The following is a 26,111-nucleotide window of genomic DNA, read 5'->3' on the forward strand; positions in this document are numbered from 1 at the left end:
TTCTTTTTGAAATTGCTCCCTTTTTTTTTTTTTTTTTTTTTTTTTCCTCATCTTGATTGCTACCAATGTTCCACTAAGGTGTAACTAGCTTGCTTGCAGCAAATAATTCCCAACAATGTAAAAGCCTCACTTTTAATCTCTAGTGGAAAAAATATCAGATGTAGCAGCCTGTGATAAGGCTCTTCCTATGCCTTCTGTGTGCAGCACTGACCAGACTGCTTTTATGCTGCATTAGAGGCATTTATAAGTGAAAAAAGATAATGTTTCCACATATTTCTGAAGAACCATTTTTTGTATAAATGGAATATCACAGAACAGTTTCCATTTCATAAAGCAGTTCATGTTGTTCCATTTTAGATCCTCTATTTGATCACATTATATGATAGTTCACTTCTAAAATGTTGTTTAAATATACACGTTTGCAACAATCAGCAATCAACTAGAAAAAAACCAAATCTGCTTATAATTGGTTTTTAAGCTTTCTTTACTTACCTGCAATGAACAGAAATTGGTCCATCCTGACCAAATTGCTCTTTTGTTTTATGCACTTGGCCTATGAAGTCAATAAATCCTTCTCCAGACTTTGGCACTCCTTGCTCTGGCCAGTCAGTGAACTGGAACTGCCTCACTGTTCGGGACTGGCCATCCTTTAACAAAACACACAAATAAAGCATGTTGCTGTGGCTTAAAGTTGGTCAGCGAATAATCATAATGACAATCACAAAGTAAGGATACTGAGAGGAGCTGGGGAATGGCTAAGATTACATTTATGGAAACTCTTTCAATTGCAGTACTACTACTGAAGCTTTTGTATCAGCCCAGAAGTATTATTATGAGATTCATTAACAATATTGCATGGATTCTCTTCCACACTGCATAGGAGAGTTGTTTGGCATTCTGATGGTGTAAAAAGTGTGCCTGAGGCCAAAGCCATAACAGCCCCTCCAGGGTATATGACTTTTTTGGTATATTATGTTTTGAATCCTGTGGACTACAAATTCCTTTATATACAGATCAGGTGGAATAAGGTCATCTAATCTGACTTTCCATTTCTGAGATATGCTCAGCTACTTCACAGCAGGAATATCTTCACTGATAAGACTTGTTTAGTTATTGCCCTCCTTGCAGATGGTATCTTTAATAGTAAGCTTTTTTCTATGAGGTGAACACGTTGCCTGGAAGAAGATGGATAAACAAGCCAGTTGTTTAACAAATTTCCCTTCAATAATGGTTCATTTAATTCACTAACAGCTTGGAGTTAGTTAAAATTGAGAGGAAGGGCTTCCTTTCTAAAGACAAGCCATCTGAAGCTCTTCAATCCCCATGGTTAGGAATACTAACTGTATTTCTTAGAAGTGTAGAATACAACATCACAGTTATTTTTATAATGAAGCCACTGGAATTACTAAATGCCAACTTGTGCTATCAGCGTATTTAATGTGTAAAAAGTCAGGACACAGAAAAATGCAATACAAATGAATAAAGCAAATTTGTTCTGCATTTTAAAACATTGAGGATTTTGACATTGTCAATCTGCATGACTGTAATGTTCTAAATCATGGCAATATGAGATACTGATGTTAACTGATGCCCCTAGACATCATGTTTTCTAAGCCTCTATCCTGTCATGTCTTCAAAATGGTCTTCTATTAAGTGAAACTCATGAAAAATTGAACTTTCTTCTAAGTAAAACTCATGAAAAATTAACACTATTACTGGAGATTCCCATCAAAAAGCAGCAAGTTATGCTGGAGGCAAGAACAATCTTTCTTTTTCCTTAGCCCACAAGCATTCAGCTGTTACAGACCTTTGAAATTATATAGAAGTGATTTTAAATATAACCAAAGGAAACCCCAATAATTTGCTTTTATGTTTCCTCTGGTTCTGTGGAATTTTGCCTCCTGTGTCTCAGATGAGTGAGGAAAACAGAAAAAATGTGTGTGACTACCAGCAACTACTCCATGTGAGGACACCCCTACTGTGTACTTCCACTAGCCCCCTGTAACAATTTAGCAGCCTGTACCTGTGAAACATTTTTCTCCACTTAAACAAACATGTAATGTTTGAAAATATTCATCCAATTGGATTTCTTGTGGGCATCAACACAAAGAACTAAATGTTTACTTCCAAAAATGGTATTTTGTTAATACAAACATCTCTGATAATGGCTTCCATAATCCCATTTTCTCCAAAAAAGACATAATGAAATTGCATCCTCCAGATAGCCTTAGGCAGATGATATAAATTTATGAAGAAGACACAAGTACAGGTTGATTCCCTTCAAAATAACTATTCTATTCCATTCCCTTCCATTCTTTAAAGTAAAGAAAGGAAACCTGAAATCTAACTTACTTGCAACATGCTGTTAAGGAGATGGAAACTATTCAGCATTTTATGACCCTGATAGGACTTACACTAAATAACAGTAACTTTTTTCAGATAGAATAAGTAAGGAAGACACTAATTTATTTAAGTCCAGTGTGTCACTGGAAAGTTAACACATTTCTCTGTCATAAATATTTCTTTTTTGGTGTGTATATATCAACTGTATTAGTATGTTTCATGATTTAAGTAACTCAGTATTCCAATGCAAGTCTGTGGAATGAAAATAAACCTCTGTTATTTAATGTTATTTAATGAGCAGAGAAGTAAAGTTACTTAGTCTGTGTTAGACTAGCATTAAAGCATATGGGGAACTGATCTGCAATTTCTTACAGCTCCCTCTGCTACTGACATTATAAAGAGTGTTGATTTCTTTTAATGAGATTCTTGCCAACAGCAGTCCAGATACAAATACCAAATTTTATTAAAATCTTTACTTTTAAATACTGTGAAAAGTTTGCACAGTTGTCAAAATAAGTACTTTCAAATCCCTGTGTGGCACAGTGGGCTTTTAATGTTTTATCCTATTTAGTGACCATTTGAATTTATTCTTCCTCCTCACAGGGGATATTCAATTGTCTTTTGATTACACTTTAGAATTGATAATACTCTCTTACAGCCATCACCAATAGTTTAGCCTTAAATAAGACTGGCCCAACATATTGACCTCTTGAGTTTCCAGAGAGAGTGAGTACAAAGCAGTTAGAAGCAGTAACTTGAAACAGTTACAGAGGTAAATTTCACCATACAACAACTCACAGTTCAGTTTCAGAAATAAAAGAGAGTTCCACACCAGCTGCTTTGTGCTGGCACCTACACAGGTACAGTGCCTCATTTTTTGTTCCTGTGGAGTAACTGGTCATCTTGGCTCTGCCAGAGCATGGATGGTATTGTAGCAGTACAGATGGATTTAGAAATGAGAGGGAGAGAGGATGTTTGCAATCACTCCAGCTTTTGCTCCTGTTTGAGTGCAACAATTTAGTCAAAAGATTTCAATTACTGCATGTGACACAAAAGCCTAACTGGGTGTGACACAAAAGCCTAAGTAGAGGAAAATTATAATGTACATTTTGGTAAGTATTTCCCACTTCTTCCAGTAAATTTGGAAGGAGCTATAGTTTTCCAGCATAACTAGAAAATTTAGGATGGTGCTGTCAGCTCACTGAGGAGTTTAACAAAATTTGGACCGTCAAGATAAAGAGATTCTTAAAATTTGAGAAGCAATAACATGTGATAGTAATATGTTTTATCGGGATCTTCAATGTGCCTAATGCTTTCTAAAAGAGGCATATTAATATCATGTCAAATAAATTCAGTTCTGGTAAATTTAATTATTTAATCATTTGACCCTTTACTGGTTTGATATCTGTAGGTAAGCAGACTTGCCTAAATATTTTACTTCAATACAAAGTCTTGAAAGAACTTTTTTTAAAATATAAAATATTTGGAGACATTTCAATTACAGCTATTGCTTTTTGTTATAACTATAGTTTTGTGATCAGAGCTTTGTGAACTATGTCATATAATAACTCTTCCAACTTGAGACAGACTTTTAATAGAAAATCAATTAAAACTATCAGGATATTTGCAGTGAAATTAGACTTGACTATCTCTGCTTGCAAGTGTGTTTAAAGACTGATGCTAGGAGCCAGTTCTCCACTTCTCTTAAGCACAAATAGGCTAGAGAAGATATGAGTCATATGATTGTTACTACATTTCAAATAGAATGAAAATCAGATCCAATGTATCTGTAGATACATTGGATCTGATTTTCATTCTATTTGAAAAGTAGTAAGAATTTACAAAAATCTACACCTGAATCTCATTTGCCAAACAAAAGGTTCATATGCTGACTTGATACAATACTAACAATATTATCCAATTTTATTTGAGGTTCACATTAAAAGCAGTGGTCTAGCTAAACATGAGGAAGTCTAATATTTCAGATGCTGACGGGCAACTCTGAGTAGCCACTCATGTTATTCCTGGCCATTACATCCTACTATTTTGCTTGAACAAGTATTATTCCACAGTGCCTCCAGAAACAGAGGCTGACAATATGTTTTCCTGCCACACAGACCAAAGTGTTAGAAATCAAGTCTGAGAAATGCCAAATATATATTAAAAGTTTATGTATGTTTAATCTTATATGAGTACTCAGTTTTGGACTCAGCAATTCAGATAAGAAATGAAGTATTAAAATGAGGATGCTAAGGTCACAGCTGCATGTATCTACTCTGCAGATATAATAGAGAGCTGAAAATATACTACATGAAAAATCAAATCATAATGTGCAAAGCTTGTCCAGCTTTTCATATGAATGTCATTTGCTTTGCAGTTTTAAAATCTCAGTATATTAACCTTCATACTCACTCAGCCTCAAGGGTGGTGCAAAACAACAAAACAACACTCTATGTTGCAAAAATTGTACCCAATAATGATCAAGGGGAAAATGAGGAAAAAGAGAAAAATAGTCCTCAAATAATCTAATGTATTTTGGCACAAGTCATTCAGAACTATAAAATTGTGTGGCCCAGATGCTAGATCTGAACGAAGTCAATCATTCCTACAGAAAGATCCCATTTATTTAAAAATAACTTCATCTGGTTTTTTATTATTGCTTGTAGAAAGTATATCTCTAAGGTTTTCTTAATAATAATAATAAAAACCCCAAACACAGAAAAAAGAAAGAAATAAACATTTTCTTTTAAACTTATGGGAACAAATGTAATGCTATGTTGACTTACCCTTGCATCTGTAACCTTGAATTCCCTCAGAATATACTGTGGCATGTTGTACTCTGCCATTGGATCTACCACAAAATACTGATATCTGGCTGAGCGCTCCGCAGGCCAGTACTGATGGCATTTTTCCTATGAAATAACAAAGTAAAATACATTTCCTATTACTTGAGAGCGCTACCATAAACTGCTATAAACCCTTTTTTACTCAGCTAAGTATAATATTAATGGAAAATGTCAATAGTGACAGAACATGAGCTGCTTGTGTTGGTGTAGAGTAAAAAAATTATCTTTAATACTGCATTGCAAAGGGTTTCTCATTGGTTGCCATATACCTGAACTTGTTTATACTTCTGCTCATTTTTATTGTCTATCAGTGACAAGAGCTATCCTTAATCTAATTTTCAATGGTGAATTTTTATCTCTATTTAAATCTCGATACCACCTTCAGTTTTCTTCCTTTTTGCTTGCTGGAGAAAGTCCCCCCAGCCTCAGTCACTACTCTATCTCTGCATCCACTAGATGCATCCTAAATAATCACTTTTCTCAGACACATGGCCTAACTCAGATTTCACTTATCAGATGCCAGATTTCTCTTGATGTAATTCTGTCCAGATAGCAGACTGCTTTATTCCTTCCAGTAGACACAGTACCAATGAAAGTAACTGTAAACTGGGGGATGAAACTTTAACGTGCAGCACAGAACACACAGAAGTAGTTCAGATCTAAAAAATACCACACTTTCTTTTAACATTTTTACTAGGAGATGCTGCAAAAGCAGTTTCCAAATAAGAGATCCTTCTTGTTCAATAGACAGCAATGGTCTCTCTTGCTGAATCTCAGTGTGTCCCACAAAAAACATGCCATGTCTAGTTTGTCCATTGCAACACATCAACAGATTGGAAAAATTTACACCTGTGACCAGGAAGGCCAGTCCTATTTCAAAAGGAGAAGGAACCTCCTTTTGGAAGGAAAATTCTCATCTTTAGATATTCCTAAGGATGAAATATTTTAATGAAAGAGCTGCTGTAACCAATATTTTAGTAAAGGAATATTAGAGCAGTACTTACTCTGCCCATTTCTCGTAGCTTAGTGAGCATGACCACAATTGTAGAGTTATGCTCCCAGAGCATTCTCCAGAAGTCTTCAGTTGTTTCTGCTAAAGGACCCTGTGTAGCTATGTAAGCTTTTTGCTGTCTATGTTAAAAAAAAAAAAAAAAATTAAGAGTATTATTTTGGATTTATATTCATGTTCTTTGCTTATATGAAAACATTATGTGGAGGGAAAATGTATATACTGTTAATAATGAGCACATTAAAACCTTATTATGATTGTTTAATCAAACTATGGCTTTTTATTTTTAGAACTTTGAGAGGAAAATTACTCTGTTAATATTATGATGTATGACTTTATCATTATTATTTAAATTTTAATGCAACTCTAATTGCTCAATTTTGTGTGCTGTAAAAAGCACTTAAGAAACACTTAGTTGTGCTGGTTCATTTTATAGAAATAACTGTCTAACAATCTATTAAGTTTAGGAATTATAGCATCAAGCAATTTCTTTATTAACTTCATTTCAACAGTCTGATGCCGCTAGCAAAAGTAAGGCAAGAATGAAAATTTGGGAATGGAGTGTGAATTTCCAGGCCCTAATATTCTGTTAAGGGAAGCTACCACCAAAATGTTAAAAGATTGGATCAACAGCTTCATAAGATGATGACCAGTTTGTGTTGTTCTTGCCTCTTTCAAGCAACAGCAATACCTTTGTGATAGTGGAGATGAAGTTTATTTTCAATTATGAGCTGAGGCTCAGAAAGTTCTCTTTGTGGATATGGATACTCAGGCAAACATAAATAATACCTAAACTATGGCAAACATAGGCAAACAATGCCATTTCCCTTTCATGTCATTTTCAACCAGCTGCTTTAAGTCAGCTGAGGGCGTATTGCTCCATGTTGTCATGAAGATACAAGTTGGCTGCACATCTGTTTATATACAAAAGGCCTTTGTTGGTTAGGTCAAGTCTGAGGCACTGTTCCAAGACCATAGGTTATCACCTTGACACACAGAGTGTATCTCCTGTATCTTGTTTCTATATATCTTTTTAAGCAGAAAAACTGTGAAGAAATAGGGGTCCAAATCATGAGCATGCTTGAAGTCTCATTAACTTTCAGCATATAAAGCATACTGAGAGCTCTCAGTGGCTTAAACACAGGTAAAAATATAATATTTAAGATTCTATGTAATTAAAAAAAAAAATTTGTATATTACATGGGGAAAAATATAAACCCTTTACTAAAATTTTAAAAAAACCACCAAATCAAACAAGCCCTGAACAGAAAAAAAAATTACTAGATTTCAATACTAAGTTTTGTTACTTTCAATGTAATTACATAAACAATTTTGTAAACTTTAAAAACAGTAAAGATAAAAACACATCACTTATTGTACCTGTATCCATCAATGAAACTGGCATTAATATAATCAGAGCCTTCTACTCCTCGGATAGGCTGCAAGCATACCCTTGTGGATTCATATGGCATAATATTGACAAGGCGATTTTTGAATTTATTACATGGAAGATTGGCACTGATAAATCTTGAAGTGTGAGCCTTAGAGCTAGCAAGACGCTGTTGAAAACAAATAAAAGAATTAAGGCCAGGCACAACAAAGACAAGTGATGCTATCAGGTTTTATAATTTCTGCTCAGTAGCCATTAATGAATAATTTCAACTTCAGATGCTTACTTTTCCATATTCTATTGCATTACCCAAATATTTGTAAAACTTCTTTAATACCTTTTAAAAGTACAATGTCTGCTCCATTAGTGCATTTGGACAAATTCCAATATTGAACCATTATACAAACACATATTTCAAGATATAATAACAATAAAGGAACAGCATGGTTAAATCACCCTCAACTGAATGGTTCTTGTCCAGACACTCATTGAGAACTGAATTGTATTTTTTAGAAAGAATCATCTTTCTTATTTAAAATTTTAGTCTAATGGTGTCTTTTATCTTTTGATTACTGGAGTGGTGGAGAACAGAGCAGCTTCAGTGTTACATCATTTGGTTTTGATTACCCACAACATAAAATCCCAGTACCTTAAATTCCAGTTCCATTCCTGTGACATTCTCTCCTGTTTCTATCTGTGTCAGCTTCTGGATATATGCATACAGGTTTCTGGCTGGCACTTCGGTATTTCCACATGTCACTGCTTCCAGCAGTGCATCATGGATAAAGATGTATTGGTCCTCAGTTTGAACCATGTAATTCCTCTGTGCTCTCATTAGAGTTACGTGGCCATAAATATCTACAGTCTTTTCATGCTTTATTCTCTCTAACATGGCATCTATCACAATGAAACAGCCAGTCCTGCCGACTCCAGCACTAAAAGAAATGAACACGGGAGAGAAAACATGGACTGTTTCATTCACTGTGCTTACTTTTACATCATTCAAGATTTAAAGTTTTTTAATGCTGATTTAAACATCAGCTTTTACAAAAGAGGTTGGTGCCCTGAAGTATGTAAACTCCTTAAATATCCATTAAAAGCAATTGAGAACACATAATGCTTTTATATGAGATCTTTGCAACTTGCAGTTTCAGGTTTGACTATAACAGAAATAAAACACCTTGCAACATGTTCTCAATATGTATGTTCTTAAAAATGGAAATTACTGGAGATGATAAATACTATAAGAATTCAAGCTTTATTTGTAGCATGATTTCTAAGTCATTAAACATGCTTTTGTTGCTATTCTCTTTACGGAGGTAAATTTATTGGAAAACAATAATCTAACAGAAAATGAGTCTTACATATTTCTATTATACTTTGCTGGTAAGCTTTCCACCCATCTCCTTACCCTGGTGATGGGGCTTCTGTTAACACAGTTTGTTCTGTCCTCTGCAGTTTCACTTGGCTAGGACATGCTGTTAGTCTTTGCAATGCAGACGCATGAGTATAGCTGTGCTAGCTGTAGGCAGGGGAAAATCCAACTGTTTGGATGACAACTGTAGCGAACCAAATCAGACCACCTTTTTGTATGATTGAACTTAAAGAAGTTTTGTTCCAACTACTTGCATATATGTAGCTAAACTAAGCTAAAGTGTAAAATGTGATGGGATTTGTACATTGCTTTTCTCTCAAGGATCACATCATGCCTGCAACAATGAATTATGACCCCAGGCTTTCTAAATGCCTAACTTTTTTTAGTGACTGAAAATGAAATACATCGTATAGTAAGCAACAGTTTATAAACCCTCAAGACACTGAGATTAGCTAAATTAAGAATATTTAAGAACACTAAGAACTGCAATCTTCTGAGTATAAATAGAAAGAAACAAAAACAAGCTTCTAGAGGACAACTATATAAAAGCCAAAACTTCTCACAGTTTCTATATTTTCCAGAGATATTAAATATTGTAAGTCTATCCTGAAATTGAGAGGCAAGGTCAAAGATTTATTTCTTGTATTTATTTATTCTTTCTTATTTCTTAAGAATCTGTGCCAATTACCAGCAAAACTGAATTTCCTTATGACCAAATTGTATAATAAAAGCTCTGCATTTCAGGAAAACCTGTTGACATTAACATGGCTAAAAATCATGGAAAAAACCTTAAAAAGCTGTCTCACTATTGTGATTTTCTTAGGGTTTTTTTGTTCTGGTAATGGAAATCACCAGAAGTAGCACATGTTTGTATGTCAGATTGGTTTGTATCATATTTTAAACCATTACTTCAGTAATTACTGTTCACATTCAGTTTTTATCAGTTTAGTAAGTGTGGGCCAAGTGAGAAATATGAAAATTTGGCAGTGCAGATTTTCTCAGTAATCTAGAATATGGTTCTTTTATCTATGATGTATTAAATTGCTGTTCCAACATCATGTTTACAACTGGATATGCCATTTTTCAGATTGAACATCGAAAAGGCCACTGGTACCTGCAGACCACAGTTGCAAAATCCCAAACCAGTTAAAAACTTGCACCTTCAGCTGGACTGAGCAATTTTCAGTTCTTCCTTTTCATGTCTTTTGTTATCATTTATATATTTATTTTTTCCATGAGCAAGATCAAAGAGCAATATCTATTAGCATACTCTAGCACAGAAGATATTTGCTAGTCTACAGAATTATGCAGAAGTTATGAAGATCATGAAAGCAGATCCAAACACATTATTATGCACTCAGTTAATAGTAAGGATGAAGGGGCTGACACACTACATTTATGGAGGCATTTGGGCTCCTACACACATCTCTCTGGACCATTTTATCCAGTGAGATATTTTACTCTTTTAAGGTGTTCACTACATTCTAGTTCTGCTGTCTAATGGGCTGCCAAACTACTCTTTTGACTTTCCACATAAAAATGGAACCAGTGCTATGAAGATTTTAACTTAACTCTTCTTTGAAATGTGCCCTTCCTGCCCCCAATACCTTCTAACTCCAAACTACAATAGCTTATTATACAAAAGAAACTATCCTATCTTAATTTTTTTATCCCATTTCTCTTTCTTTTCTTCTATTACACAGCCTTCTTAATATGGTATGATACACTGCTGGGAAGCCATAAAGTTTGAATCCTCACTAATAAACCACTGAAATATTAAAAAAAAAATCCCTGTCTTTCATCTGCTAAACATGATAATTCAGCTAATAAGAATAAATTCACACATAATTTCTACTTTTGTTATTGACTTTCTTGCCCTTTTGGTTTGCATCCTTTGATATTGCTGTCAAAATTAGAATTTTCGTTTCAGTTAGTGAAAGAACTATTACATTTTCAATCTGAAAACCTAGATATCTATTAAACAGACATGCCTATTATGAAACTGTTACTGCTTCAAATATTGTCATTTACAGTATTATAACATTTGCTTTCAATTTCTAAAATCATGACTGACTCAGTCCCGTGAGCTGAAACATGCTTAATGTCCTGTGATGTAATACAGCTACAATAGCTACAATTCAAAAAAGGAGACTGAAGAGGCATAAGGGGGACATTCTGAATTCAAATCGCTGTATAGATGTGTTAAAGGTTGGCTTTTGTGATTAATTTGTAGCTGTTTAAATGATAACCCTTTACTGATACTTCAGTGATTTGGCAAAGGAAGGCAGTGTAATTACCAGTATTCACAGATCATTTAATTGGAAGCAAAGACAGTAAAATATGGACCAAAAATCATGTAGGACATCTTTAACTCATATCAGGGGAAAATTTTATTGAACATTACTGTTTCAGATTGAATGAAGCTTGCATTTATAAACTGAAAGTACATGAAATTGCTTGTGATATGGGAAATATATAAAAAGATCTGTATTTTATTGAGGAACTTCTAATGATTGATTAGATTCCAATCCCACAGAAATTCTCTAGTAGTTCTGACAAGAGCAATATTTAGATTATTTTCCCATTTTGTGGTTAGCAAATTAGAACAGAGCAGAAAATCACCCCCCTGGCCAGGAAGCAGAAAAAAAGGGCCCTTATAAAACCACTGAACATCCTTTTGAAAAGAAACATCTGATCAAAATAACATAAAGACCTTGTGCAAAGACATAAATTGAAATTTTGTTTTTGAAGAGATGCTGCAGCTCATAAGAGACCTTTGAGAATTTATTGGCAAGTGTACAGTGACTTTCTTTCCTTCTCACTGTGGTTATGGTTAGGTACAGACAACAAGAATGGTATTCAGCACTTTCTTAGGTGCAATGCTTTACCAAAGACTTCACTGACTGAATTTTCTTCAGTTTTCTTCCCTAGGCTATGGAGGCAACCATGTTTATCACTGTAAGTCACATAAAATGTCTGAAAAAGAACAGGGAATAAAAGAAATTGGAAAACAGGAGAATATTTCACTACAAGCAGATAAGGTTCAGTCTAGAACTCTCCCTGGTTTTTATAGGTAGTACACAAATGTATGGGATAGTCACAACCCAAAAACCAGCCATATTTCTTTCTTCCTTTATGGTGTTTTAATAACACTTTTCAGTCTGTACATTCTCAGAATTCTAGTATTACCATAAATTCTTCAAATATAACTGCCCCAGATTTAAGCCCACATTTTTTTGTAATATGCACCTGCAAAAGTATAATAATGTTCAGAAAGTAAATTTGTTCTTCCTCTAATCCCAAGTACAGCTCTGGAGAGATCAAGGATGAGAAGCTGTTTTATGAGATTGTAACTTGAACACAAACAAACCCTCAAATATCAAAACACAGAGAATCAAAACTCCTAAAAATTTCTCTAACAAATCCCATGTACAAGAAGTAATTGTTTATTAAAATAATTTAAAAAGATGAATTTTCCATGCAGGCTAAAAATGTAGCATTCATAATGCTCAACAAAACAAAAAATTTAAGAGACCCTTCTAACAATGGCATTCCATTAGAGCACTTCAAATCCTCTCACCAGTCATAAATTAATGTTACATAGAGAAGATGAAACAAAAATTATTTGTTCTTTTCTTGCCAAAGAAGAATTAGGATCATGAAATGAAATGATGAGACTTTCAAACAAACAGGAAGTCATTTTTAAAGTAGTACATAATTAAATTGTGAAACACATTGTTACAGAATATCATGCACGACAAAAGAAATTCAGAGAGGAAAGGATCAATTAAGGGTCATTAACCAACACGTTACAGACACAACTTCCCCTAAAGAAATCCTGCTATTAGGTTTCACTGGAATTTGGATAGGGACTCTGAAAAATAACATCGTAGACATGTCCTGGGAGAGAAACTGAAATGCACTGTCTAAATTTGGTGTTGTGATCCTATATAGTTATAAAAGGCATAAGCATTCCATTTCCCAGCTGTAAAGCAGATAATCTTAGAACTCTTCTTTTGAATCAACATTTCAGCCTCCAGGTACTTGACACCTTTAGTAACTATACCATTGAAAAGGCATACCATCAATTGCAATACTTGCTTCTTCTTTCTTGAAAAGGACAAATTATCATAACTATTCTACCTCCTTCTTTCCTGAAATCATGAATTGTTGGTGAAAAAAAAGCTCTTATTGTGCTTATGAGATGGAATAGCAGAAATTGTACATAACTGAAAAGTTCATTGACCTTATTTCATACCACTTATTCTTCTCATTATGGTCTTTCTTCAGAATTGTTTGTTGATTCTATATAACAATACATGCCATAATCCTGCTTTTCTTAGAGGATTTTTACATACACACCTTGCTTAATCACTATGTTATTTGATTTCTTCAATTACTTAGACATATAAAGAAAAGACATTAAAATCAACTTAATTCCTCTGTACTATTTTTTCTATGTACGAGGATTTACTGTGATTTTTTAATTTCAAAATTAATTCAGTTCTCATATATTCTCCTTCTTATCTTCCTACTTCTCTAAATACAATCTTATATATGAATGTACTGATTTCTGTATTTATCATCAAAGAGTAACTATCCTAAATATATCTTCTCTATGATATTTGTTAAGTTTTAGCGTATATATTTTTTGTACTGTACAATGCCTTCTTGACATTATGCATTCCACTAAAGAAAGAATTATCTAAAATCAACTGAAATAGAGTTTAGAAAAAGAAAGTGTTTTAAGGTTAATTTTAAAAACACATCTTGCTGTGACTTGTTACCTTCAATTAAAGATAGATCTATGCCTGAACAGCTGTAGTAAATACAAAAAACTTGCTATTTCTGAGTAATTTAGCAGAGGAAGTACACTCTGTTCCTATAGCCAATAAATAAAAGTGAAGATTACAGCACAGCAGAGAAATCAATGGACAGAAATTATGCTGCTTGCTGCTAACAATTATTTGTTCCTTTGAAGTTAACTTACTTTGCATTCTCAGGGTGGAATGTTTTGAGAAGTAGCTTCATACTTTTGAATATTTCTTTCTGTGCTTCGATTACATTTTCACGGAGAAGAGCTATTAGCCTATCAGTGCGAGTAACACAAGGTGAACTGATGCTATCTGGATAACTGGAAGACCTTGAAAGTACTTGCTAGCCACTAAAATGATTCCAAGTTTCAGTCCTCTGGACACTTCCCTGAGTCTACATGTTTTGTATTCCTAATGTGGACAATATTTTCTTCTTTTCTCAACAGCAGCTTCCCTAGGGATTTTTTCTGGTTGGGTTTCAGACTGATGGAGCAGTGATGAAGTCTGAGGTTGTCATCAAGACACAGGACTTTGTGTGGTAAGCACAAAGTGAAAGGAAGGCGTTATCACCAGGACTCTTTAATCCATGCTGGTGTTTTTGTTTTGTTTTGTTTTTGCAACCACAGTTCAAAGACGTAAATGAATCTGTGTACAAATATTTTTAAAATTTTTTCTCACTCACTTGCTCCCCTTACCCCTAGTCTGAAAACTTGGAAATAACCAGTAATTTAGTCCTGAACCTTGAAGCTGACACGACTTTAGTAGTAGGCCTATTGTTTTGGATCCCCATCTCAGAATGTCTCTTCCTTTTTAACTGAAAACTGAGGATACATTCAGTGGATGAGACAAACGATGTTGCCACTTCTAGATTTTGTTTAAAATGAATTGGTTGCAATATAGTATTAATGCAGTGAGATGCTACACAGTAAAAAACAGACTTAAAAAACCTGAGGCTTCTCTGATGAGCTCATATAAAGGCTAGTCCTATTTTTTTAGATGAAGCAGTGAAAAAAATAAATACTCTTTGTAATATTTAACAATACTCCACTGACCACTGAAGAGCTTGGTTACTGGTACTCATTACTACATTTCTTAACCTCTGAAATCTTTATACCGACGAGAATTCTCTGTAATGCAGAAAATCAGGCTGTGAAAGGTTAATACCACTAAGCATTTCACATTTCTTAATCACAATTTGTCATATAGAGGTTAGACACTAATCTCTTCTTTTTTTTTTTTTTTTTTTTTTTTTTTTTTTTTTTTTTTTTTTTTTTTTTTTTTTTCAAGATTTTGAACTTATGTGCAAAAATTTTGGGCAAGTTAGAATGGAAATAATGGGAGTTTTAGCATAGAAGTTTCAAGGTAGCTGTAAAACAAGCTTGGATAGTATTATGATGTTTTTAAAATTCAGGTGACCAAAAAATAGACATCACAATGCAGAATTTACTTGGAACAGCAGTCACTGAGAAAATCTCATAATAAATTATGAGACCCTGAATTAAGTCTAAAAGTATAAAAAATGAAGAAAGATTAATATTCAGGGCAGAATACTGATTGGAAAGCCTCCATGAAAAGATAACAGGACTATTTTTAAAGCTACATTTTACTTCTAGAGACGTGGGGAGAGGATTTAAAGAGACTTTCATGCTGATTACTTTAGATAAAAATACAGCCTGTTCGAAGTTAGCCAAACACACTGGGTAGCCAAGTTGATGCAATGTGTTCCAGCATACTCTGTGTCTATGGATATTCTGGAATTTAATGTAGGTACAGCTGGGAAATCTCAGAGATACCCCTTTCCAGAATTCAGCTATTGGGTTATAAAAATATTTTCACATTTCCTGCAGATGGCTGGATTATTTTCTTCACTCATAATTTTAATTCAGAATTCATTACGGACAGCTGCTGGCTCTGATAGAACCTAATTGCTCTTTTACTAGACTCAGCTGCAAGCAGTCAGATTTCCTTTTCCTTTGTAGAGTATATTATATATAAACATGGGTGGGGAGAAAAATAACCAATTAACTAAATACATATGGATAAAATGACTCACTAAGAGTGCTGATCAAATAATGTATCAAACTACAGCTTAGGTCAAAGGAAATTACAGGCCTTGTAGGACATGATAATATATATATGGAAATAATTATCAGCACCAACATATTTGTAATTTGAGATAACACATGGAAAAGGCATTGCATTTGTTAAAAAAATCTTACAGACAATTATTACATTTTAATGAGGGGCAGGTTATTTCGCCCAGTGAAAAGTCATCAGACTTCAGCAGAACTGCTCAACTGAAGCCATTTTTTGACCAAATTGAAGTCAGGCCTCGGTATGTCCTCTGGGAAACTTAGAAGAAAATGTGGCATAATCATGGAACTATTTTTACTGCCTTACCTCTTATTAAAAAAAAAAAAAAAAAAAAAAAAAAAAAAATTCCCACAGAATAGTTACTTTTACTCAGGCTACCAAAAAAGGGTATGCCACAAAAGGAGAGGAGGGAACAGAAACAACCAGCAAAAATGCCAAGGATGTGAGGACTCCCTTCCACCTCCCTCCACAAAAGAAATACTGGAATGGGTCAGAATATTTTGATGGATGAACTCAATAAAAAGCTCTAGACATGCAAAACATAAAAAAAAAAAAACATTAAATAATACATTTTTGTTTTTTTAACCCTTTTATCCAAAGACATTTCATGAAATAAAGAGACACATTCAAATTAAAAGTAAATAAATATCTTCTAATATATATGAGTGACACTACTTTAAAAAGGGAAAAGATAGTTAATACTGCCTGGTTTTGTTCTTTGAAATGTATGTACAATCATGAATATAAGAAAAAAAGTATCCACCAGTTTCTCTAGGTAGATAGAGGAATAAAGGGAAAAATAATTAAAGCCAGGCTAAACTCATGAAGCAAGGCTAAACTAGTCACTAACTGCTTGTTGCTGGAGAGGAAACTTTACTGAAATATTGTTGACATTGGAGTTTTGTACTTTCCCCTGAAATTTTTGACATTTGCCATTGTCAGAGACAGGATACTGGCCTAGACAGAACACTGATTCTATCTAGTAATAGCATTCCCTATGTTCCTTTACAGATTTCTGACTGCTACCAGAAACAAATCTTGCCCTATGCAGTCACAGCAGCTTTTTAGGATTTCAAAAGATAATCCAGCCCTGAGTCACACCAGTGGGGAGTATAATCCCCTGAACCACAGGCTAAGTGCCAACCAAATATGGCTTTATACACATATGATGGATTTAATCAGAGACCACAAGTAGGTGTTTTTCATTACTGGAACCTGCATGACAAAATATTCCTATTACTTGTTATTTATATGTTTTTGAATTTTAATAATATTTTTAGTGATCATTTCTGAGTTTTAATGCTTATAAACAATTGATGATTATACTATACATACAGCAACTGCAGTTCGGGTTTTAGAAGGGGCTTGTTTGCTATGAAGAACTGGTTTGTAACTGAAGACAAAACCTGAAAGTGGATCAGCATCAGTTTGCTTGTGTTTGGCACTTCATGGAGGATTTACAGATAATATAGCATAGTATTTTCCTACTCTAAGAAAAAATATATCAAGGCAAATTTTATAGGACCCTCCACACCATCACATTAACTATGGTATGCTAGTTCTTAACATGTTCATTTTCCCAGGTTTTCACAGGCAAGTCTCTAAATTTAATGAAAAAAAAATTAGATACCTAAGCTCATAAGAACACTGCTAAATTAAAAGATGTAATAGCAATAGTATCTTTACTATCAAGATGATTCTAACTAGTGACACTCAAATTTGAAACACAGAAAAGGAAATCCAGCATTACCCATCCATCACTCTATCAGCATACAGACGGAGATGCTACCTCTTCTCTGTATACTTGCATGAACATATCCCAGTAATTACACAAGAGGTCTTGCATGTTCAGCATAAAATATCCAGGGTATTCAACTGTAAGATTTCTGTAATCTGCATTTTCATGGCCTTGAAAGTTTTTGTGGTGAAAATATGAAGGCAAATCCAAACTCCTTCTACTTGTGACATCTCCTGTGCACGTGTGTAATACCATTCATTACAAATGGAGTGTCTTGCTATACCAATTTCTTCCATTTAGCCTTTATCAACTTTTCTTCTAGACTATTTCTCTTTTTCCAGTAGATTCTGCAATTCCAACAATTGATCAAAGACAGAGAAGCCATGCAAATTTTTCTAGTCAAGTGAATCCAGTTCCACTTAAACAGAAATCAAGCATCCAGGGCATAAACACTGCAAGACACATCCTGTATATGTTGAAATGAAATAACTTCTAAGAATGAAGATATGTGTAGAAATGAAACTACTGCCAGTCAGTTTCTCTAATTGCATGGTCTGAGTTGCTGAGACTATTAATACAGATGAAATACAAGTAAAAACATGGACATTAACTTATTCCTATATTTTTATATTATGAGGAACTAAATATCCTAAGCAGGATATCCAACTAGACCTCTTTTCAATATGAGATTCTTATAGCAATTTTATCCCTCTCTGTTTTCTATTAGTGAACAACGACTATGAGAAAAAAAACCAATATTTATGAGATGTACAGTGATCCACAGCTAACAGCTGAAGAGTAAATAGCATTACAATATTTTTGTACAGGGATGATACCCAGCACAGTTTAATACACAGTAGCAACTCAATAACTTCTGGATGAGGACATGTGGGTAAAGCAGAGAAAATTTAGAATATTTATGACATTAAAATATTTGTCATACTAAAATGCTTTCACTGTCTTTTCCCTTCTAGAGCTTTCAGCTGTGCAAGGAAGTTGGGAAAGGTCCTGAATTGTTGTCAGGACAAGGAAAGGGAAGAGATGAGGAAGACTCTAGTATTTTTCAATCTTACTTGTGTTGTTTCTGAATATATGCTGGGGAGGTTTTTTTCCCCCACCGTGAAAAAGATAGGCAGTCATCTGCAACCTAGTCACTGCAAGGATTAAAAAATGAGCACTTGTAAGGCCTATGGCAAAAGAAGCAGTTCAAACTATACAGAAGTGAAATAAAACAATCCACTGGAAAATCATTGCCTTTGATAAGTATATTTTTTTCTTAAACATTCTATTTTTTATTCACAAGCACTGAACAAGAATTCTACTTTAGGAAATAGAATATCATATGGTGTTTTGTTATTTTTTGAAAATTATCTCATTTTTCACTCTGCTAACTGGTTATGTTAGTGTAGTCAGACACAGATTTACTTAAAACAGTCACATTCCTCCAAACAGCCAAGTTTTTCTGTTAGCAATAGCGGGATTAACAGTACCTGCCAAGGCTTGAGAAAGGGTCTTAGAGATATGCCCTTGGTGCTGGTATTAAAAGAAAAACTCATACATATAGGATCGCACTAACATGTTAAGCTTTTAGATAGTGTTACTGAACCAACTACTAAAGTTTCTGTGATGTTTTGAAAACATAGTGGCATAAAATTCCAAACACCCTCCAGTACTGTTTTATTATGATCTGATTAGCACCTGTTTGCCTGCACTAATCCAACTTCAAACAAAAACGTGTCTTTCCCCTACTATCATTAGACCACACATTAGCATCTCTCCAATGCAGAATCCTAGGATTTAAGCCAGCATTTTTTCATTAAAGAAACAATTTTTTCTTGATCAGCTCTGCAAATTAGGGCAAGTCATGCAGAAAGACTAGTGGGATTGTGGTATTACTCAGCTTCTGTGGAAAGGGACTGAAAGGGTGATCTTAAAATGTTAAATAAGCCAACCAAGATTTTAACACATTGTGTAAAGTACTTCCAAATAGGATGGGAGTGCTGAATTTCATTTGTAGATTTTTTTTTTTTTTTTTTCATTCAGTTTTAATTTATCTGCCTTTCTCTTCCAAATCTCACACTGAGAATAAGGATCATGGAACATTTAGCTCAATATTGACCGAGGCTCTACTGGACTATCTTCCCTGACAGATATAGACAGAAAACTTTATCTTTTTCCTTAGGAGAAGAGTAGAGTGGAATTCTGCATTTATGTTACGATAACTATACCATTAATGGATGTAGTCCTTACAAAATATCTGATTACTTAAATTAAAAAATCTGCATTTAGATTAGGTCTTGATGTTTCCCTTGGTGCTCCATAATCTTTCAGCAACGATCTATGCCTTTTTTCCCTTGAAATTAACATACCTGTGAATATGTTTTAGCTACCTTTTCCAGTAAAAATCCTGCCAAGTTTTCTGCACAAGTATGCTGGTTTTGGCTGGGCTAGAGCTTATTCTCTTCCCAGACTTCTTGCCCCTGTTTCAGTGTGTGGTACAGCTCAAGGAAGGTGGGTGTGCATGGAAGGCTGGGAGGAGACACAGGTGACTCAAACTGATCAAAGGGGATATTCCAGACCATATGGCATCATGCTTAACATATAAAGAGGGAGGAAGAAGAAGGAAGGGGGAGACTTTTGGACTGATGGCATTTGTCTTCCCAAGTCATCATTATTTGTGATGGAGCCCTGCTCTCCTGGAGATGGCTGAGCACCTGCCTGCTCATGGGAAGCACTGAATAAATCACTAAATTCCTTGCTTTGCTTTGCTTGTGTGTACAGCTTTTGCTTTCCCTACTAAACGGCTTTTATCTCAACCTATGAGTTTTCCAGCTTTTACTCTTCTGATTCTCTTCCCAATCCCACTGATATGGAAGTGAGTAAGCAGTTGTGTGGGGCTTGGCTGCTGCCTGAGGTTAAATCACAGCAACAACTAAGAGCTTTGACTGGTAGAATGTCCTCATGAAATTCTCAATATGTTTTGACTTCTCTATTAGATTCAAATTCAATACTTTACAGGCAATCAAACCGTTATCAAAAGTAGATGTCTAAATGACAAGCAAAGATGCCTGTTGAATATACATTAGTAACAAATAATTACAAATGTTTTGGAAATTCTAATATAATTCTGTATTTCTTTGCTATTATCACACAAATATTATTAAAAAGATTTCTATTTGCATATCTTTGACATACATTTATCAGAAATCATCAAGTGTAGTAATGTAGAATGGTAGTATGTACATTCTCAGTTAATTTCACTAGACAGAACTGTTTTCTTTTTTTGGCCACTGTTACATGAACAGAGGGTATTCAAGTATTTACTGGCTCTTCAACAGTCAGGTGTTTTCAGCTCAGACTTCTTCCCATGAAGCACATTGTAATTATTAAATAAATTCTTTACACATTCAAAAACCATTTCCTAGGGACAGGATATTAAAATAGCTTACGAACAAAGGAGGCTTTGATACAAACTTGTCTGGGGTCATTCATGAACTGGGTCTCCATCTACCTTGATTCTCTATTGGACATTTAGCTGTACCCCAAAACCATGGAGCAAACTAGAAAAAAACATTTAATTTCTTAACATGAAATGGACTGAAAGGAAACTGCTGGTCATTATTATGGCAGATGGGTGGAAATGCAGTAAGGAAAAGCTTGGGCTAAACCTTTCACTTGCAATACATACCTATAAATACAGAATAAATAGGGGATTACTCTGTAAGGATCGGACAGGTGGCTCTTGTATTCCTCACCCACACAGGGTGAGAAATAAATTCTCCCTTTACTGTTAATAGCTTTGTTTTTCAGTTTCTATGGTTTAAAAGTTTGCAGAAAAAGGCTTCCACAGATTCTTCAAGCCTACTCTTTCTTTTTATCAAACACATTTTGAAAGGCAACTCCCATTCTGTTTATACTTCTGTAATGTGATTATTAGAATTTCCTGAGCTCTGATAGTTTGGTAGGTACTGGAAGAAATATAAAAGAAGGTATTATTGATGTCTCAGATGGCTTAAAATTGCCGCTATAAATCCTGTGTTCCTTCTAGAAACTAAACTCAGATTACTCCTTCAATGAGATATTGTTAAAAAGACTGGGTACTATAGGCAAAGGATATAAGGTATTGTTCTGTATTATATTGTTTGGCTCTAGTTAGAAAAGTCTTAAGTACTTTTTAAATCTGGATGATTTAAAAAAGGGGGAATTTAATGAAAAGGGATTTAGGTAGTCCTGAACACAAAATGGGAGACAATGATGGACAAGATACAGAACAAGGACAAGAGGAATATTAAAAAGGAAGCAGAGGCAGACTAGGAGTCAGGAAAGGAACAATTGAAAATGAAGAAGTTTGTCAAGAACAGAAAAATATCTTGGTGGAAAATAGCAAATAGTAGAGGGCAGTAAAAGGAGATGCTTGGCAAAAATTAGAATGACAATTACCACTAGAATTACAATCTTACTTCAGAGAAAATACTAAAAAATATAGGAACATATTTCATTAAATGGTTCAGCAATGTGATATCAACAATGAAATAAGTTTGAGAAAACAATGGAATTGAAGGACACAACTGGAATATACTTAGAGGGGTCCACTGAATAATGATCACTCCAGATGTGGAGAGAAAAAAATTGATAAAATTGTTAAATGACTTATAATAGGCAAAGAAAATATTGGAATGGAGAAACTTGCCAAGGGAGCAACAGAGAAGAGAAGGAAAAAAACGGAAAGCAGATTCTAATTAAAAACTGGATAATGTGCAGAGTTTGTACCTAACTACTTTAAATTATTTTTTATGAGTTTGAAATGAAATGTTTATGCATGTCCAGTGCTTCAATTTCAAACCAAATAGGAAGAATTTTCATATGGATGTATGAAAGACATATCCTTTAGCCTAAAAATACTGTGGTGATGCTCTGTAGTTGTTCCTCTTTTGATTTTTTTGAACCAATTTAATAATCATAGAATCACAGAATAAGCTGAGTTGGAAGGGACCCACAAGGATTACTGAAGTCTGACTCCTCTTCCTGCACAAGACAGCCCCAAGAAAATCATGTTGAATTTAAAATGATAAGGCAATACAAATCTCTGAATATAATGTTGCTACAGTATGCCTGAAAGTGACACTCACATTAACATTACTGTTGTGAGAAACACTTTAGTAACTTCTTGTTAGTCTATCAGTTGGATAGTTAACACATTACACTGAGGAGTTAATTAGCACATTAATAAACTTTGGACTGTCCAGAACACTTGATGCTAAATGTCCAGCCTGTTTTAATTACAGAGACATAAGTTTTAAATTTTTTTCAGAAACTTTTCAGAAATTAATGTTCAGAAACATTAATTATGTTCATAGACAAATTGTTAGGAGTCAAATCTAAACACCTTACTAAAATAATAGAATATGTGAAAGTCTGTTTTTTAGAGGTTAGGTTGCATAAAGTGACTGAAATCTAATGACTCTAGTAAGTATACATAAGGCAAAAAGCTTATATATAGCAGATTATGCTTATTGCAGATAAATTATTGATAAATAAATCAATAGGAATTTGGGATAAAAAAAGTCCCTCAGGCATGAAATCATACTACCTAACTTGACCACCACTTGCAATGAAATCTGCATGCAAAACTAACGACAAAGAGAAAATAATTGCCTTGTACTTCATCAGTACCACTGAGTTATAAAAAACAATGCATTTTATTTCATCTTTTCCAATTAATAGCCATAAAAACTGATTTAATTTTCCTATTTTTGCATAGCGGTAATTTAGGCTATTATATTAACGTAAGAGATTTTCCAGAGTGGGAAAATTAGTTTCTTCTATTAAGTTTGGTTTTGATGTAGCAGATAGCACCTTCACTGTTGAGCAGCTTTGGAGGTATGCTATATATGGATCAAGCTAATGAAGTTGTATCTGAGGAAATCTAAAATCCTAGGCAATAATTACAATGTTTTAAGACCCTGTAAATGCAAGAACAAAAATATACATCTCCATTCAAGAAACATCAGCAAACTTTATGATATATTTGTGTTGTTATTTATAATTATTCCACATTTTTAATCCTGGTGTTTAAATAAACATTTAATATCTGTGTTCCATGTTCTCTGGTATTTTGTAAACAGTCTGTGCCTTTCAACATTTAAGTTCTGCTTATTTTGTTTTCCTGTTGAGTTTATTTTTCCATCTTGTTTACAGGAGACTATTTCAATCACTTTAAAAGTGTTTAAATTATCAGATTCCATGGGTGGGTTATCAATATAAGAAGTCAAAACTAGATGTGGTGGTATGCAGTAATTACTATTCCTCAGGTTTTGGATGAAAAAAGCAAGACTGGTTTTCAAATATGCTAAGCATTTGTAACTTCAGAGATCCATGTATAGTAGCTCTCAGCCTTACTAATGGAAGGTATTCCAAAATGAAGTTCACAAGAAATAGTGATCTTAGGAAATTGCTTTGAAAAGGGCTACACAGCAAGCTACACAATGTATGAAAATATATCCCTGGAATGAGGGAACCCATCCTGGAGTTTATTTCAGTTAGAACTGGTATGTATGTTCTGATAATGTCCTTGTCAACATGACTTTAAGGCTTTCTCAAAGATCTGTTCAGTAAATTTCAAAGAAGCTGTATCTCTTCCTCTTCATTTTCCTTAGTCCCAACAAACAAAAAGCAGCTGACTTTTTAAATTCCAGTGTTATTAATTCATACCTTATAATGCCTGAAGAGGTTTGCTACTTTGCAAAAAAGCATGGAGCACTAATTACCCTGCAATTGGGTTCAGCTTGTTCTGTAGGTACATCCTTTGCATTTTCAGCTCCTCAAAGTCCTAAACTGAGGATGCAACCTTGAATACAGATTCAGATCTTACCTGAATTTATCTATCTTTATTCTCATGCTGGCTACTTTCTCACACAATATAAGTAATAATTTCAAAAAGTGTTTCATTGCTTAAAACGTACTTTTTTTCAACACTTAGACTCTTAAACCAATACCATCGACTTCCTTTTTCACATCACATTCTGAATGCCACAGATACATTTGTATTTTCCCTGCAGACATCCTCCCTGGAGATCTTTTGACGTACTAAAATTAAATTAATTGTGCATAGACCAAATAAAATAATTCTAGGGTACCCAAGTTGGTAGTGCCACTCAGGTCCTTGATTTGCAATGCAACCACCAATTTCTTTGACAGACTCCGAAGTCTGTTTGAAAGACAATCATACTTTCATCTGCAACAAAACAGAAAGCAGTAACCTTGACATACCATGCTTCGAAGAAACTTCTGGGCTTACCTGCAATGCACAACCATAGGTCCAGCATCAGGTGGGTTGCAAGTCTTGACTCGTCGCAGGAAAGCTAAGAATGGTGTTGGGTGTTCTGGGACACCATGGTCAGGCCAGGCAGTGAACTGGAATTGCCTCACTTCCCTTTTCTCACTTGAGCCATTCTATGAAATTCAAAAGTTTCATGACAAAACTGCTACTTGAGATAATATCGGCACTTTTCAGTGAAACAACTGCAAAAGCATATATACCAGTGAATGTTTTTAAATATTTGAGGCCAGCAAGAAAAAGAACTCTGGCTATGGAAGAAAATCCAAATTACAGATTCAAACAATGTAGGATCTTTAAATGTATACTTGTGCACCATAAGTATGCAGGTTTTTTATGGCGAGAGCTCTGCATTAACTCACAAAAATTCATGTTATCAGGAACATGTACTCTGTAGAAGTCTCAATAATCAGGGATGTTGGAAAGAAAAAAGGGGAAGGCTAGAAAGGAGGAGTAGGGGAGAAAGGGAATAAGGAAGTAAGGGAAAAAGGCACACAGGTAAGGCAGGAAGCAAAAGGAGAAAGGAGGACAAGGTTACAGGAGGGAGGCTGGTGATAGAAAGGAAAGAAGGAATGGGAGGTGAGGGAAAAAACTGCCAGCCTTTCAATTTAGAATTATATAGTAAGTATATATAAGTATATAATACCTTGTGAAGTGCAAATGTACGAACACAGTATGTTGCCAATTCAACAGTGTCTAAAAGGGTCACTTGGATTAGTCCATAAGTTTCTGTGCCTCTGCTTGGCCAGTATTGATCACACTTCACCTGCAGTGAAAAACACATTATCATTTCATACATTTAATACTGAAATTTATTACATATCTGACTGTATATCACCATAGGCTTTAAACATATGTGGAGACAGAATGGCCAACTTCTAACACAAGAAATTTATTTTATCATCCACAAGAACTGCTCTTCTGGTAGTAGATTATATAATGTCTTCTTCCATTATGGGCAAGTTTAGTATGACAGATAATTGGGAAATGCTAATAAATATAGATACACTGAAGAAAAAAAAATTATAGTAGCTTAAAGTATGACCTGTATCTTCACTTTTCACACTACATAACTTAATAACAGTACTAATTATTTCAACATAGGTGGAACATTTTTTTTTAATCTTTGCCATATTTTACAGGAGTCCCCAAACTTATAAACTACT

The 26,111-nt window shown here is 34.4% G+C and overlaps 1 protein-coding gene across 1 annotated transcript in view; it reads right to left on the minus strand.

Moving 5' to 3' along the window:
* Window positions 1-26,111, minus strand: part of PTPRD (protein tyrosine phosphatase receptor type D) — a 281,972-nt gene that overhangs the window by 6,309 nt on the left and 249,552 nt on the right. The window contains exons 30-36 of the mRNA XM_041486099.1: window positions 25,592-25,711; window positions 24,907-25,061; window positions 8,238-8,523; window positions 7,579-7,757; window positions 6,194-6,320; window positions 5,130-5,255; window positions 493-647 (exon numbers count right to left, since the gene is read on the minus strand). Coding sequence (XP_041342033.1) covers window positions 493-647; window positions 5,130-5,255; window positions 6,194-6,320; window positions 7,579-7,757; window positions 8,238-8,523; window positions 24,907-25,061; window positions 25,592-25,711 — 1,148 coding nt within the window. The remainder of the gene's footprint in view (window positions 1-492; window positions 648-5,129; window positions 5,256-6,193; window positions 6,321-7,578; window positions 7,758-8,237; window positions 8,524-24,906; window positions 25,062-25,591; window positions 25,712-26,111) is intronic.

Source organism: Pyrgilauda ruficollis, unplaced genomic scaffold (assembly GCF_017590135.1).
Source record: "Pyrgilauda ruficollis isolate IOZ18807 unplaced genomic scaffold, ASM1759013v1 scaffold74, whole genome shotgun sequence".
NCBI lineage: Eukaryota > Metazoa > Chordata > Aves > Passeriformes > Passeridae > Pyrgilauda > Pyrgilauda ruficollis.